We start from the raw sequence: 16,443 nt of genomic DNA on the forward strand, positions 1-16,443 counted from the left end.
TAGTAGGATATACTAAATGATTGATCTTGAGCACGAAGCTCTATACAAAGGAAATCCATCTTGATTATATAGTCCTTCATGCTTCCATGATTACTAGTGATCCTTCATGATCATTAGTGATCATCTATATCGTGATCCTTAGTGATCCTTAATGATCACCAGTGATCACCTATACCGTGATCCTTAGTGATCCTTAATGATCACTATTGATCATTTGTGATCACGTGCCTTGGTAGTTGTGTAGCCCGTCGTAACAAGGTCATTCCTTTTAACAATAATATCTATTTTAAAATAAATAACAATAAGATAGTATTAATTATATTTTTAATACTAAAAAAAATCAAAACCAAAAAAAAGTTTAAAATTAAATTATTAGATTTAAAAAAATATTCTTCAAGTAGATTGATTTATTAATTAATACAAAATATATATATTATAATATTTATTCTTTTTTGAATTTATTTAATACCTAATATATATAGTAAAAATAATATACTATAATATCATATCTTTATCTCCCTCTCTATCCCCATCTCTATCACCATCACCATCACCATCACCATCCCAACCTCACTTCCTTCCAATCCGCTCCTTATAAACTGGTTGGTATTCCTAACATCTAGCTAGCTACCTATTCATACAAAAACCAAATCCAGAAGCGATACAAACGAGGAGAAGAAAAAGAAAAGAAAAGAAAATTGAAAACCGATATTGTATCATTTGCCTCCAAGTTTTCAAATTGGCAGAATAAAGCAAACTGCGCCGAAACTCCTAATAATGAATGCCGCTTAACGAATCTAGTTAATAGATCTGGAACTTTTGGATGTGTAAAGTTACTAGCGGTTTCGTCTAATGTGGCTTGTTGCGTATGATGGGTTTGAACGAAAGTTTGTGGAAGATATGCTTTGTGATGCGTGGGAGTAGGTGATGATGTTAGCATTGAGGGTACATGGTACGTTATACGCCATGTTATACCATGTGCCGAATGCTGTCTAGGTGCTCAGAGATCCAAATTAACGCTCTTTTCAAGTGCTAATGTGAAATGGATATGGATAATTATGAGGATATCGATATCAGTCGTCATAGTTGAAGATAAAAACGTACGCCGAGTGGAAGGATGGAACTCGCTCGAAAGGTTCATCGTCATCCGTGAAGACTGATATTACTTGAAAATGTCGTATTATCCATCGGCACCGTTTATCGTATCCGGGTTTCCACTTCCATTTTCACTTCTTATCATAATTCATCTCCAATCATCTGGCACATTTCCAACACCCTCCTACTAAACCCGTCTCAGCCACATTCCACTATCACCACATTCCTACCCTCCCCCATGTTATCCCTATCCAATCACCACCCCCACCCCTCTCCATTCCCCAAACCCCTAACGACTTTCCCCAAAAACCCCACTAGGCGCCGCCCTCTTACTCTTCATCCCCCTCACCGTCCCCTGAATAGTACCTAACCCAATACTTCCCACCAGCGGCGTAGGCCCAATAGCCCAAGTTCCCAAAGCCGTCGTAGCAAACGTCTGCGTGTATATCGGTATATATGAGACGGTTGTCGTACCATCTGTTGTGTAAAGTGATGGCGCTCCTGGTGTGGTCGTCGCCATCTGTGTGGCTACTGATGTGACGACTATTCCACCTAAACCTGCTTGTGCGTATGTGAGGGTTGGGAGGAGGGCGAGGAGAGATAGTGTGGAGAGGGAGGTGAAATGCATCGTGATGATTGATTGTTGTCGCGAATTGGAGTGAGGTTCTGCGAGAGTGGATTCTCTCAAGTTGGTAAGGTCGTGATGAGTTTCAATTCGGATGGCTATCGTAAGTGACGTATTGTCGTGATGGTTGAATATTTTCAATCGTCTTTCGTTTTGGTATTCGTTGTCTAGTCAATAATTTCGTCGGTTGGTTGGGGAACTTCGTAATCTCTTTGTGAATTCTTACGTCGCAAAATGGTTATGAAGATCAATTTGCTATTCTTGGAAGTAACTAAAGTGAAAGGGGTAAAAGTGGATACACAGCCACTTTTGTGCATTTGCCATGTGGCTTGACTGCTTGCTTGCGTGGCTTTTCATCATGTGCCAATTTGTGTTTGTTGAAATGCTTATGTAAGGACCGTCGATGCCTTCATAAGTTCACTCTGGGCTACAGTACTCTATCTATCGTAAAGGATCAAAAAAGTTTGTGCTAAGATTAATGTCTCATGTTGACATGGTACAGGATTGTAGATCGTGTAGATCTTAACGGTCCAGAATTGCGCTGTCGAATAACTGGCCGATAAATGATTCTGGTGAGCATGCATACGAGAGGAGGTGGGTGTTACATGGCGAAGTTGGGGCTTCAAGATGAAAGCAGTTTCTTGAATATCTAGCCAATGAATGAACTCTAGAAAACTGTTTGTTTATTTTGCTGAGAATAAGTTTTCAACAACCACAAGCCTATGTATTATTCTCATTTCTGTTTGATATCACTCTAGCTGAATATCAAATCGGCCACTCCGTATTTTGTCTTCAAACAATTGACAATACGGAGTACACGCACCCATCAAGGCTATCCCAAGTTACCCACATGACTCAAAAATATCTTATCCGCTTAGACCTTCTACACCTTCTATACATATTTCTAGAAGGTTTATCCAGATTTAATTACGTGATAGGCAATGATAGGCAGCCCGCAGTTGAGAGCTTGGGGCAAATACTGCTCTAATTCGATTTACTTTTAATGAGAGCCTTGATAGGAGGTCGCGAGGTCGCAAGGTAGCAAAAGGCCCCATTGAATGTCATCATCGTCATCTTTTTTCACAAACACACAAGGGTTTGCATTTGCGTTTTGCAGTTGCAGTTGCGTTTTTATACCTGCTCTGTTCGGAATATTTGCCTTCAGCCCTGTGCCTTTCTCTTTATTATTTTAACGTTTAAGACATTTCATGTAGGGGCCGGAGGAGAGTACCTAGCCTGTTGAAGAAATGTAGCAGCTAAATGAAAAAGAGGGAAGCGTCACTTCCGTGGTCTCAACCTTCATATCCGAAAGAAACCGAATTATTTTCACTTCATTTTAAAAGTAGTCGTCCAATCATAATTGGATTGTTTTTAACCCTATAAACTGACGCTGGCCTCCTTGACTTTTAATCAATCGATCTACCTGGGAGTAACTGGTTCAAGAAGAAGCTGTCTCTTTTCGAAACGCCCGTCTACTCATCTACCCATCTACCCTTCTACTCATAACTTTGCCGCTCAAACCTAAAGATCAAAGCGCCTACGAGTTGTTTACTTTTTCGTACCCAATCATGCATTCTTACCCAATAAATCCCTAGGTATAGAATGGTTTCAGTTGAACATACAGTGTACAGTGTACATTGCCTAGAACAGCTTCTCCGCTGACTCCGATCTTTTATACGTAGACTTGCATACGTAGTAATTGGTGTGCATGTATGTATGTATGTCTTAAGACCACTTCGACTCTTTTTGCTCGTCTTTCGTTCGCGCTTGTTCAGATCAGACCTCCAGCCTACATACATAATTACTACCTAGTAATAGTACTTTAATCTCAATAGCACTAGCGTTACAAATGGTGAATAAGTACTACCTAGGTATGACGGGTGAAAAAGGAGCGAGCACAAAATATGATGAAGACTTGAACTAATTAGATAAAGAGCCAATTAGGTAAGCCAGAATTCTCATTTCCGAATTTCCCAGCTTAAGACAAAGTTCCAAATTCATATTCCGAGCTAGAAAAAACAAACAAAACTTTCCAGATTGCTGGGTAGGGTTCTCCTTGGGGCATCATTATACCTCTGTAGAAAAAGTACCAAAGCGTTCACTTTCACCAATCATCAACCAGCTATGCTTCATTTTGCCACCATTTCAGTCCCCACGATGCAGTGCAGCCCATCCATAACCCTTGTAGCTTTTAATCCTTGACCACCAAAACCCAGATCCAAACTTCTTAGGGGGAAACCAGTCTAGTACAACTAATTAGGTTAAGGCTGAGTGAAATACCTTCTATTCGCCCAAACCAAGAGTTTTGGTGGCCACAAGTCGAAGCCTTCTACTTTCTAGCTGGAACCTTTAGAGAGACAAGTTCGATCCTTTTAAAAGGTCCGGCCGATTCTCCTAATGCTTGAACGGCACTTGATATCTTCTTTTGAGAATATAAGAGCCTTTCTATCCCCTCGTTAAATTAATTGAAGCTTATCACTACCTCCTTCACTATCAATCGATTGTTATCTGAATACTTCGATAAATCAATTAACCAACACAAGCTTACTCGAGTAAAATATTAGTCACTGCCTTCGATTTTCATCACGATTCATTCCTACCATTACTAGTTATCATATTCTTTAACCCCACGATTCATGATCTCGTTCTGTTGTTGAAGTCGATATAATTCAACCATTGATGGACTTATAGTTGCGACATTTCTCCTCTTTTTAATATTAACTTGATAACTCTATCATTTACTCTTTACATCTTCAATATGTTCGAGAACTTTACTTTCGGCGCTGCTCCAACCAATCCTTATCAATACGATGATGATGTACAACTATCACCAAGAGACGACTCATATCCTATCCCATTATCACCGTCCTCCGATTCATATCCTTTCTTCGATGACTATAAACCATCCACACCACTCGATGATATCATTAGTCAATTTCATCACCAATCACTTTCCTACGAAGAAGCAAGAACTATCCAATCTCGACACTACGCATCCTCACCAACACCTTCCCTATCCGGAGAGTCAGAAATCTCTTCTTCATCAGACACCACACAATCCGTACCAACTACACCCACTTCTCCCTACAGAGCAGGTGTCCTAGCATGTCGAAGACTCCAACGTCAACTTAACGTCCAACTCCAATGTTCCACCTCTCACATTCGCGATATTAGTTCTCTAGTCGAAGATATGCTTACCAATAATTCTCAATGCAATTTATATCCCTCTCCTTCCAAAACTTCTCTACTAGCTTCTTCACCTATTTCTACTACGATGGTATTAGATGATTCTTGTACAAGAAATGAGTGGAATGATATGGAAAGTGAAAAAAAGAGGAGAAATTGGTGGAATGTTGTGGTGGATGATGTGGATGAGGGGTATATGGATGGAGAAACTTGGGATAGGGAGGATGCTGATGCTGGTTTATCGCTTAGGAGAGCGAGTACGCCGGTGGGAGTTAGGAAGGTGGGGGGGAGGTGTAGGAAGAGTTTGGAATGTGGGGGTGGTGTTAGGGTTAAGGTTGCTAGGGGGCAGAGAGTGAGAGTGAGGATGGGGGAGGGGAAGGTGGGGAGAGTTTGAGTAGTGGGGTTTTGTATCTTGGGTTGGGTTTTGTGTTTTTTTTCGGTGGCCGGGGAAAGGGGGATGTTGTGTGTTTGGGATGGGATGGATGTAATGTTTCTCTCGAGATTACTTCAACTATTAGGTTGGCAAAATTGGCGTTTTGGGAACAGAATGGATGGATGGATGGATGGATGGTTGGTTGGTTAGATGGATGGATAAATGAATGAATATACGGATGAGCCCCACGGCTACTTATTTATACTCATACTGGGAATTGGGATTGGAATTGGATGGGATGGGATGACTTCTTACATATATACCTTTACTTAACTTATATACTCAGCTATTTATTTATTTATTTATTTATTAGCTTGAGTTTCTCTTCTTCAAATGCTTTCTTTAAAATTTAAATTTAAAATATATATATATACCTTGGGATTATTGAAGATAGTTTAAACAAAAGAGATTTTATAGATGTATAGATATAGAATATAAAATATAAAATGAATGAATGAATAAATGTTCTTGGATTTTTGATTATTTTTATTTATAAGAGGATCTTAGATCTTGATATTATTGATAGATAATTAGTATTGGTTGAATGAATAGATGAGTGAATGAGTAGATGAAATTCTTACCTTATAAGATTAAACAAATAGGTACTTTATGTACTTTGTGTAAATGAGAAATTTCAAATTTATAGGATTTATTTTATTTTATTTGGTTATGATTATGGATTAGGAGGGGTGATGGGGATGAATAGAGATTTGGGATTGGTGGATTACTGGATGGGTTTTTGAAGATATGTTAAGGTATTATGGTAGGTGGTAGGGGATTTGGGATTTGGGATTTGGGAATGAGGATTAGAGATTGCGGAATGGGGAATGTATTGGTTATTGTTTATAATTAATAGGTAGGTAATTTATAATATGATGTGATGTGATGTGATGTTTGAACAAAAATCATCATTTTTAATACCAATAGCAAATACAGAAATCCCATAAGTATAATTCAATGAAATTGTTAAAAGGAATGACCTTACACAGGGAATAGTGGGAAGCTGATAGGGCAAAACTGAGGCTATATTGGTCTTGTATATTAATCCTCTTTTTCTAAGTTCTATCGAAGTGCGAAGCTCTCTGTCACAAACCACGTATAATATTATCCTAGGATGAGAATCGTCCCAGTATTAGTGTCCTGAGGCCAATAGGAGATCACGTGACGTGATAGTTTTGCTAGCCTTCAGAGAAACGTTTAGTATATAGTTAGAATAGTTTCATAGTTTAAGAGCTTCGTGCTCAACTTAGTTATCAATTAGTTTACCTACATTCTACTTGATCTAGTAACGACTTCACTTCCAAGTGAATACCAATGATAAAGCCTTAACCCATAACTACCAACCAGACGAAACCTCAGGCAGCCGCTGCCTCTAGTACAGTATCGTTACATATTCCCTGTGTAAGGTCATTCCTTTTAACATAATACTTTATAAAATAATCTAAGTAAATCTAAATATTTAATATAAATTTTAATTATATAGTATTATAATTTGAATTTATAATTATTTTCTGAAATTATTGATAGGTTATTTCAATGATTTTAATAAGGATTGAAAAAGTGCTTATGGAATTTCTGCATCCACTACTGACTGCACTTATAACTTGCACACTCCCTCCACCCGGCCACCGTAATCCCAACCTGCACATCCACATGCACATCCACATGCACATCCACTCCACCTCAATTCATTCCACCTTATCAAAATTTCCCCATCCCCTCCCATCTCAACCCCTCCTCCAATTCAGCATCCACAACTCTCCCACCCTCCCAATATACCATCTAGTGATCTAATGCCAATACAATAGCAAAGAAAGCTCCCAACCGAACTTTCCATCACATCACACTCCTAAAATGGCATCTTCATTACGCGCCGCTAGTTCCAATGTCGCAAATCGTACAGTTCATGTTAAAATCTTTCCTTCTGCGAGAACATTTGCGGAGAGGAGGGAGGTTTTGAGGGTTTTGGAGAGGTTTGGTGAGGTGTGTATGTTTAGGTGTTTGAAGGTATGTTTTCGGGATTTTTTAGATTATATATACATACTAACCCAATAAAAAGCACCACCCCATATCCCCCATCCAAAACGCATTCATCTCAATCTTCGCCTCCGCAACCGCAGCCCAAGAAATCATAAACGCAAGTCCAGTCCGCTATCGTTTAACCGTCGAACGCAATCCCTCTCTCCCTAACGATGTAAATCCATCCCCAGCACCGACCAGTAACTCGAAACCAATCGAAAAAATCTTTTCTCTTTCTCTCAATATCTCCCGGTATACGCATGATCAGTATATTTCTCATCCGCTTACGAATCCTCTTTATGGTCCTTTTAAACCAATTGATCATAAGAGATCGGGGATAGCGGCGCATTTGGGGAAGAGTATTGAGGGGAGGTTGTGGAGTAAGGGGTTGGTGGATTGGGAGAGTGATAATGGGAGGAGGAGTGGATGGAATGAAGAAGAGGGGGAAGGGGCTGCGAGGGCGCAGAGGAATGATAGGGCTAGTTCGAGTGTGCCGTTGAGATTGGTGGAGAGGGATTTGGAGGTTAGGAGGGAGGGGAGACCGAGGGTTATGGAGGGGTTGGTGGGGTTGATTGGGAAGGAAAAGGGGGAGGGGAGTGTGTGAGATTTTGGTGGAGGGGATAGAGGAAAGGAAAGAAATGGGTTTTGGGGCTAAATATGAGCATGTGGTTATGTGTCTGGGATGCAAACTACATCTTGCATCTGCTCTGCATCAGGAAGAAAGTCCTTCCTATCAAAGTTACATATATGCCAAAAAGGAGAATCATCTGGATAAAAAATCAAGTGCTGAGTTTTATCCAAGCTATAGATTCATCTATTCATCCAATTCATTATCTACTTGATTATTAATACATGAATGAATCATTGAAGAGAGATGTCATCGACTTAGAAGTGATATTTTAATTGTCTTTTATTAGGGAATAATGTTAAAAGGAATGACCTTACACAGGGAATAGTGGGAAGCTGATAGGGCAGAACTGAGGCTATATTGGTCTTGTATATAAATCACTCATTATCTAAGTTCTACGGAAGTGCGAAGCTCTCCAACAGAGAGCTTCTCAATCTAGTCCTAATAGGACTAGTGCCCTGCGCACGTGCTACGCAGGAACCATTCACTTTAACAATATACTTGTTTTATTTTATTATTTAAATCTTTAATAATGTTTTGAAATATTTTATTTTAAAATATTCAATGAATTAACAATTATTTTAATTTTTACTAAATTATCAATTTTTTATACAATAAAAACAAGTACGGAGGTTTGGGCTGTTGTTTACCGCGGTTCCCTTATCGATAAGGAATCCTAGGACAAGTGTCCTAGGATAAAATGTGTCCCAGGATAATAACTATCCTAGGACAAAACGATTAGGCAACCATGAAGGCATAGGACTAGTGTCCTAGAACGTTATGCGTTTTAGGATAAAGTGTCCTAGGATAATATTTGTTCCAGGACAATTATCCTAGGAGCTATATTATCCCAAAATAAGAATCATCTTAGGATTAGTGTTCTAAAACCAATAAGAGATCATATAATATGATAGCTCTACTAGTCAATTAGCAGAGCTAGCATTTAGGGAAACGATGAATTTATAATCAGGATAGTTTTATAGTTTAAAAGCTTGGTGCTCAATTTAGTTATCAATTAGTTTATCTATATTCTATTTGATCTAATAACGAATTCACTTCCAAGTGAATATCAGTGATAAAGCCTTAACCCACAACTACCAACCAGATGAAACCTTAGGCAGCCGCTGCCTCCAGTACAGTATCGTTACACTAGTAACGAATTCACTTCCAAGTGAATACTGGTAATAAAGCCTTAACCTACAACTACCAACCAGACGAAACCTCAGGCAAACGCTGCCTCTAGTACAGTATCGTTACACCAATATAGCCTCAGATCTGCCCTATTGTTACGACGGATCTCATATACCTAACATCACGTGATTAGCATCATGTGATATGAGGATTCCAGTAGGCTCAGCTGTCCCAGTACAACTGGGACAACTGGGAGCACTGGGACGCATGCCACGATGGTCTATATAATCAAGATGGATTTCCTTTGTATAGAGCTTCGTGCTCAAGATCAATCATTTAGTATACTCTACTATTAGTTACGAATTGCATATCATTATTGTCATTACTTTAAGTCCCTGCTTGACGCCTAGTTATAAACCTACTTCGAGAGCCTAGAGCACTTCCACGTGATCTAGACGGCAAACCTCGTAACATTTTGGATTCTGAATAAAAAATTATAATTTTTTCGATAATAATTATATTTTATTTTATTAAAAAATGATAATTGATAAAAAATCTCGATTTTCTTTTTTATATTTAAAACATTTTTGTGACGCCTCACACCTCCGGGTCACGTGGCATGCCACGTTTGTATTTAATCACAGGAAAACTCGCTACTCTTGTTTTCCTTCTTCTTTTCTCCTTAGCTTAGTATTTTCTAATACAAGATACTCTACTTAGTATTCTTGAGTGTGACAATTTTAACAAATATTTATTTTTTAAATACAATTTCAATCTCTTATTCTAAATGAAAAAAATACAATGTTTATTAAAAGATTGGGTGGAAGAGGCCTCTATATTGGCTATATTACTACGTGTGTAGGCATATTAAGATCTCCTCTTGGTATCCTCGGAGGGGACCAATATGCCTGCTTATGGTTCGTCTAATCTAGCCTGTTTAGGTAACCGTATTACTAATCACGACACGTGATTAGTACCGGTAACTTCTATTCCTTTTAACATAATCTTATATTAAACACATACCGAAACGTATAAAGTATATCTATCAATGGGTGGAAATGTCACACTCAAGAATACTGGGTAAAGTATCTTGTATTAGAAAATATTAAGCTAAGGAGAAAAGAAGAAAGAAAACAAGAGAAGAGATTGATTGATTGATTGATTGATTGTGTTTATCGTCATAGGCCGTAGGCCCACGCGCCTTGGCGCGTGATAACCTTAGCCATCTATTCCAGTTTTGGACAAATGACGCTCAGAGGAGAAGCCTCTGAGTGGTTTACTAGCTAGCTAGGGGGAGTATTTATATACAATTTAAAGGGGGCTAGGGCAGGGTTTACATGATTGCCTTCGCAGGGGGGGTTTGGGCCGGTAGGCCTTTTGGGGTTGTAATTGTGGTCATCCTCGTTCACTAGATCACTGGCTCTTGATCTCTCTCCCTTCCCCTTATACTATTAAAACATTGTACTCGAAAACCCTTCATCCCTGATCCCCTTCCCGATACCATCAATCCAATTACTCCTTATATACCAGAACGTACTGTAATCGCCCACCGTCAGGATTGCCTCGTCCTCATTCTGATCATCCTGCCAATAGAAAGCTTATGAAGGAGCATTAATCCTCATATAGCGTAACTATAGCATACACAGGTAGTGGTTTGTACGGGTGTCCCGATTCCGTAAGTAGCATACCTCCGCTGAATGAGAGCAGAGTAAGTTTCGTCATCAGCTTAGGTCCTTCAACAGTACTCCTCCGGTGTTCCCGTATAGAAGGTATATAAATTGTTGTCGTTTCAGTTGTATCGATCATGGAAGGTATACAGTATATAACATATACACGTCAAAGATATCGAGTTGTACTATATGTTCCAGAGGAGTCTCACTTTTAAGAAGTGAGATGATTTCGTGGCGTATTGTCGTAGATGATGATGTTGTCCTCTGTTTCGTAATAAAGGTAGTATTGTAGAGAGCGCATTTCGATAATGCAACTGTCAAAAAACCGCAAACGGGTAAAAACGTCGTGATCGGGCGCCTCTTCCTCTTCCAATTACCACGACTCCATCAAATAACTCAAACTTAGCTCTGCAGACTCTCATAAGAGAGCTGGAGGTTCGTAGGATGCACCGCGTACAGGTGTTGAGTCTTCGCATCCCAACAAGAGAAGAGAGTTTTCCTGTGATTAAATACAAACGGGGCATGCCACGTGACCCGGAGGTGTGAGGCGTCACAGGAAATATAAAAACTATGCCCAGTACATGATCACCTATCAAGAACAACGAGAACAAGCTTTGATCTGGTTCAGGGAATAATACAGAGTAGGCCTTCTTCTCATAGTATTTTGATGCTTGCTCATTTCATTAGTTTGATTTGGCCTTTAAGCGGCGAAGCGTGGGTGGACCCTCGGGAGGTTCGGGTAAGGATGAGGCTTTGGGGTCCCCAAGCAAATCTTAGTGCTTATCGACATTGTAACCTCATGACGTACATTCATTGTAGTTGATGTTGACCAGCTGATAAGTTTATCGAATTCTGGCCGATGGTTAATTGAGGGGGAATTCTTACTTGCCATTGCATGTGGCACAATCCTATCAATATCAGACTCTAGTTGCTGTCTCGGTGTGGATGTTTCTTCGTTCTTCAAAGTACCACGCTGTTATCTATATATCATTTATACTCATCAAACAATGCTGCGGCTAAAGTTCATCCCTAATACTGTATGAGGAAAGTTCATGTGCCATTTTGAGCGGAACGGTCCTGGGTTTGGAGTCTAGATGCTACCTTGGTGTGGATGTTTCTTAGTTCTTCAATTCTTCGCCGTAGACATACTTATCTTGCGTGATATTCCTTATCTTTGCGTGAGGTTGAGCTTGCTGTTCAGCTGTTCGTAATTACCAGTCTTTCATGTGGAGAGATCCCTCTATGTCGCTGAGTGGAGCAATTATCATCTAGATTGTTCATACTTCCGATACATTGCTATATCTTGCTTCTTCAACTTGCTGCTTCGTAAGTACACGTTATCTTTTGTCGCTCAATTCGATGAAGATTTCCCTGTTTAACAATGTGTGTACGGACTAGGTTCGCGTGCTTTTGGAGGCTGGGAGAACTTGCCTAGGTCTTCAATATACGACGCCCTAGGCATGATTTATCAGTACCATAGTAATTCAAAATGTAGCGGCAAAGTAGAGAACCATTTTTCAACATGAATATCAGTTAGATGGATTTTTAAGATTTCGTCCGGAAGTTTAACACGGGCAATACGGAACGGAATGCTTTTCAATGAATACCCTATTTATTATCTTCGAACTTTTATGTTTAATCTGTCAGCCGACTCTTTGTATCTTTGTACTGCTTTTGTACATATTTTATCTTGAGCGACGTTACTTCATTGCAGATTTTAAAGGCTGGAGCTGCGAGCTTGCCTATCAGAAAGATTACCAGGGTTTGACCATTACACAATGTGTTGGGTTCATAGTCACGAGGATATGATCGCTCTAGTACTGGCGACGTTGTAGGAAGATAGTACGCTATTCATGCAAGAGATCAGATTGAAGGAAATCATCATATCACGAAGCAAGGTACTGGATTTAACATGTTGAGATGGATAAGTTATTGATTCTCCGATTGGCGAAATGTCAAAATAAAACGAATGTGGAAGTATATCATCGGTCGTTGCAACTCCACTGCTCCACTGTTCCTCTTAGACCCCACTACCAGACTGAAGGTTTACCATAGGCCATTGCTCCATATACATTGACCCCAGCTTCATCTCTCTTCCATACCGAAGTTTGATTTTAGACCGCTGCTCCGTCCGTATCAGCTTCAGCATCTCTCCTACCAGGCTGGACGGGGATAGACTGTTGCTTCATCTGCATCGGCTTCTTCTTTCTTATAGATCCGATGATTATAAAATACCACTTCATCCGCATCGACTTCAGCATCGCTTTTATCCCAGCCTGAAGGTGGATAAGGTGTATAAGCAATTGCCTCATCCGCATCGACTGCAGCATCTCTTTTATCCCAGCCTGAAGGTGGATAAGGTGTATAAGCAATTGCTTCATCTGCATCTGTATCTCCCACTGATCTAACAATGGCGGCATTGACTTATTTTTAGTTGTCAGTTTGGAGTCCATTTCTCTTGCACAATAATGGTAGTCGAAAATTATATCCTAAAACGTACCTGCAACAGCTGGGATGGCCATGGCAACAATGTGCGACACAAGGATCGCCTGAAGGATGTAGGACTTGAACATTATGTGTAAGTGATGTGCGAGAAATATCAAATTCTTGGAGGCTTCGGTGTATGTGGTTGGATTGACTGAAGAATTATGGCCATGGAGGCAACGCTGTCCTTTTGTATATTTTGAATCAGCTTCATACCTTCCACCCCTGCTTGATTTGCTCTGAGGTCATACTCATTCACATCGGAAGATAAGATGTGTTGCACAACAACCTGGTTCGGCAGATATTGAACTGATCGACGCGAAGACTCCCTCAGAGATCCCATCGGGCCAATTGTGTAATTTTCGGCATGTAGAACGCAGCTACTGGCTCGTATAACCGTTTTGGTCTTGGTGAGGCGAGCGATTTTGAGTAGCTGGGAGCGAATCGTAGGTTTCACGCGCTAACTTCCTCTTAATGATGCGACTTGCCATTGTCGTGTAGCAATTGTGATATGAAGAAAAGCGGTATTTTCTGTTGCTGTGATGTAGTATTCGACATATGCGGCAGGTGTTTTTGCTCGTGTCAGGCTACATGCATGTGTGTATCTCTTTGTTTACTTTTCCGTATGCTCATTTAGTGATTGAACTTGACCTCGCCTCACCCGTGCATAAATTGCGCGCAAAGATGGAGAGCAGCTGAGATACTGTTTGCATGGTCAAGTTCAACGTTGATAACATATGCACATATCCTAAAAGAAAGCAACCTCGGGATGACCCTTTCTAACTTTCATGTTCTAACTGATCGATGTTCTGCCCAACTATATCGGTTCTTAGGGTCTTTTTCTTACGAGCAAAAGGAATGTAGTGATGTCTCTGATTGTGGTTCCTGGCTTCCTGGCGCTGGGGGTCTTAGGTATGCCAATTACGTGACGGAAAACACGCTTTATTGGTTAAAGGAAAGCTGCAGTAAGAAAAAGACGAAAGCTGAAGCTTCACTCTCCTGCAACCATTTCAGATTTCAAATGCACTATGTCTAGAACTAGCTTATTCCCCGCATATACCCTCACGCATCTTCGCCAATGGCCATGGAGAAGGGAACTCCTCATGACATAGGGTCAGGCCTTTCAAGTAGATCAACACGAAACAAATCAAATTCTCTCTCCTCAGCCCAAGCATCAATATTATCCCAGTTTACACACTCATGGTCGCTGAAATCTTTGTTAGTTGGTCGCAAACTCTTGCTCTGCCCTATGACCTCGTTTCCACGCGTTCCATTTACCCACTTGTATGTAATGAGTGAAAGATCGGGCTTGCACATCAGATTCTCTCGGATGTATTCGATACAGTGATCTAAGAATGAACTCTGAGCTTTAATCAATGTACAAGGGAACACTCATTTCATACCTGCATGTTCAGATTCTAGGGACAGTCGATCTTCAGAAGCAGTACTGTAATAGTGGTCACGGTAAACCCATTGTCTTAATTTCTTCTAAAAGATTGTCAGTAGAATTCCTCAGGGAAAGAATACCAGCATACATACCAAACAGTGAAGGGCATGAAAAACTGTCAATTGAGCAATGACACCAGATCCATCTTTCAAATGTATGACGGGCATGTTCTCATCGAAATCGCTCAATGGTACTTGTAAATTGTCATCTGCTCGATCTCAGTATCTCGAACCTAGAATTGTTTGAAGAGAATTAAGGCGGCATAATTACATCGTAAAAGATTATGCCATGCATTTTCGAGCTCAGGTCGGGGCTCGCCGACGAAAGGATTTCCTAGAATTTTCGTCTCGAACTTGCGTACTTCCCAAGTTACAGCAGAGCGAGCCGATACTATACAGTCACATTTGTGAGCAAGAAAGTTTGCAATGGAGTTTAACAAGTTTCTTACGGTGTATGAGCTCTTCTGGCGGCTGCAAATGAATCGCATTCCGCGAAAACTTGAGGATTACCAAGGAGAACAAGGCCGTATAGTTGAAAATTAAAAATATATGAATCCAAGGCCAAAGTGATTTTCGTGAAAAACAAGTGCTAGAACGTGAATATTGGTTGTGTTTATGCTTCAATGCCCGTTTTCCTGATTCTGTCGATTCTTGATCTAGAAAAGGCTCCGTCGAAGCTAATTCCTCGCAATCTTTCATGTTACCTGACATGATGAATTGATCTGAACTGAACATAATAGATATTGAGGAATTAAAGGAAGAAAGATTCTTTGAGTTCATCCAAGTTCCACATGTAAGCAGTGTACGAGAGTTAAGGAAGGGCTCGGATGGAGCCTTCCGACGAGAAGAGAGAAGTGAAGACACGAGGCAGAGGTCGGAATAATTCACCATCGATATTATGAGAGTCATTGTCACAGATTACGGTTACATCAAAGTGGTATCCTTGCTCTGATATCTTTACCGTAGGAATTGGCGATTAAAGCGCATATGCGGGTTGATATGAATCTGCATGCTTATCCGGTTCAGTGTGTCTAATAGTCTCTCTGTACTCCGTCCGGACGGCTAGTCTGTAATTTTATTGGACTAGATGAACTATCCAAAAAGTACTAATATAAAAAGTTCGGATTAGATAGTCTAATAATTATCAAAAATTTTCAACTGTAATTCAGATTTTTGAACTGAATAACGACAACATATAACCAAAGTATTATTTAACATAATATAATACTATTAATTTTGTATAATATCATCTAAAAACATTGTATTGTGTAATTTTATCATAGAAACTTTTGATAATTTGATATGATTGATCAAATCTAAAAGACTAGTTCATCTATATTAGAATCTGATTTGTTGAAAGACTTCAATATTAAGAATAGACTGTTTAATTCATCAATGGACTAAAAGTGAACTATTTAATTCAAAACATCTAATCCGTCATACAGTCCAGACTATTGGATACACTGATCCGGTTCGAAGATGTAAAGCCCAACAACAAACATTTTTTTAATTCGGACGCAAGACTTTTCACACTGAGTACATCATTTCTCTTTCGATTATCAATCTTGGTGCTGCTGAGGAAAAATGACTCATGTGTATTAGCCCCCAACGTTCTTTCTCTTGATATTATGCACAATGGAAAGCAAGCAATACGTGACACTGAATGAGTTAGAGTCACTCGAAAAAGGATCTAGTTCTTGGAAAGCCATCCTCAGTCTTACCATTT

At 39.8% G+C, this 16,443-nt stretch overlaps 8 protein-coding genes across 8 annotated transcripts; 2 read left to right on the forward strand and 6 right to left on the reverse strand.

Moving 5' to 3' along the window:
* Window positions 1-1,384: 1,384 nt before the first annotated feature.
* On the reverse strand, window positions 1,385-1,723 carry SS1G_10434 (predicted protein; the record flags this gene model as incomplete). The annotated part of the gene is made up of 1 exon (XM_001588836.1): window positions 1,385-1,723. The coding sequence occupies one exon, from the start codon at window positions 1,721-1,723 to the stop codon at window positions 1,385-1,387; it is 339 nt and encodes a 112-aa protein (XP_001588886.1).
* A 434-nt stretch (window positions 1,724-2,157) lies between these two features.
* Window positions 2,158-2,794, reverse strand: SS1G_10435 (predicted protein; the record flags this gene model as incomplete). The annotated part of the gene is made up of 2 exons (XM_001588837.1): window positions 2,158-2,387; window positions 2,719-2,794. The coding sequence occupies 2 exons, from the start codon at window positions 2,792-2,794 to the stop codon at window positions 2,158-2,160; spliced, it is 306 nt and encodes a 101-aa protein (XP_001588887.1).
* A 1,684-nt stretch (window positions 2,795-4,478) lies between these two features.
* SS1G_10436 (predicted protein) lies at window positions 4,479-5,300 on the forward strand (the record flags this gene model as incomplete). Its single annotated transcript, XM_001588838.1, has 1 exon — window positions 4,479-5,300. One exon carries the CDS (start codon window positions 4,479-4,481, stop codon window positions 5,298-5,300), a length of 822 nt encoding a protein of 273 aa, XP_001588888.1.
* A 1,893-nt stretch (window positions 5,301-7,193) lies between these two features.
* SS1G_10437 (predicted protein) lies at window positions 7,194-7,962 on the forward strand (the record flags this gene model as incomplete). The annotated part of the gene is made up of 2 exons (XM_001588839.1): window positions 7,194-7,346; window positions 7,399-7,962. The coding sequence occupies 2 exons, from the start codon at window positions 7,194-7,196 to the stop codon at window positions 7,960-7,962; spliced, it is 717 nt and encodes a 238-aa protein (XP_001588889.1).
* Window positions 7,963-10,728: 2,766 nt separating this feature from the next.
* Window positions 10,729-10,923, reverse strand: SS1G_10438 (predicted protein; the record flags this gene model as incomplete). The annotated part of the gene is made up of 1 exon (XM_001588840.1): window positions 10,729-10,923. One exon carries the CDS (start codon window positions 10,921-10,923, stop codon window positions 10,729-10,731), a length of 195 nt encoding a protein of 64 aa, XP_001588890.1.
* Window positions 10,924-12,941: 2,018 nt separating this feature from the next.
* SS1G_10439 (predicted protein) lies at window positions 12,942-13,360 on the reverse strand (the record flags this gene model as incomplete). The annotated part of the gene is made up of 2 exons (XM_001588841.1): window positions 12,942-13,210; window positions 13,288-13,360. 2 exons carry the CDS (start codon window positions 13,358-13,360, stop codon window positions 12,942-12,944), a joined length of 342 nt encoding a protein of 113 aa, XP_001588891.1.
* A 291-nt stretch (window positions 13,361-13,651) lies between these two features.
* Window positions 13,652-13,762, reverse strand: SS1G_10440 (predicted protein; the record flags this gene model as incomplete). The annotated part of the gene is made up of 1 exon (XM_001588842.1): window positions 13,652-13,762. The coding sequence occupies one exon, from the start codon at window positions 13,760-13,762 to the stop codon at window positions 13,652-13,654; it is 111 nt and encodes a 36-aa protein (XP_001588892.1).
* Window positions 13,763-14,372: 610 nt separating this feature from the next.
* SS1G_10441 (hypothetical protein) lies at window positions 14,373-15,428 on the reverse strand (the record flags this gene model as incomplete). The annotated part of the gene is made up of 6 exons (XM_001588843.1): window positions 14,373-14,478; window positions 14,554-14,620; window positions 14,675-14,759; window positions 14,811-14,926; window positions 14,989-15,108; window positions 15,422-15,428. 6 exons carry the CDS (start codon window positions 15,426-15,428, stop codon window positions 14,373-14,375), a joined length of 501 nt encoding a protein of 166 aa, XP_001588893.1.
* Window positions 15,429-16,443: the final 1,015 nt, after the last annotated feature.

The sequence above is a fragment of the Sclerotinia sclerotiorum genome, genomic scaffold (assembly GCF_000146945.2).
Source record: "Sclerotinia sclerotiorum 1980 UF-70 scaffold_15 genomic scaffold, whole genome shotgun sequence".
Taxonomy (NCBI): domain Eukaryota; kingdom Fungi; phylum Ascomycota; class Leotiomycetes; order Helotiales; family Sclerotiniaceae; genus Sclerotinia; species Sclerotinia sclerotiorum.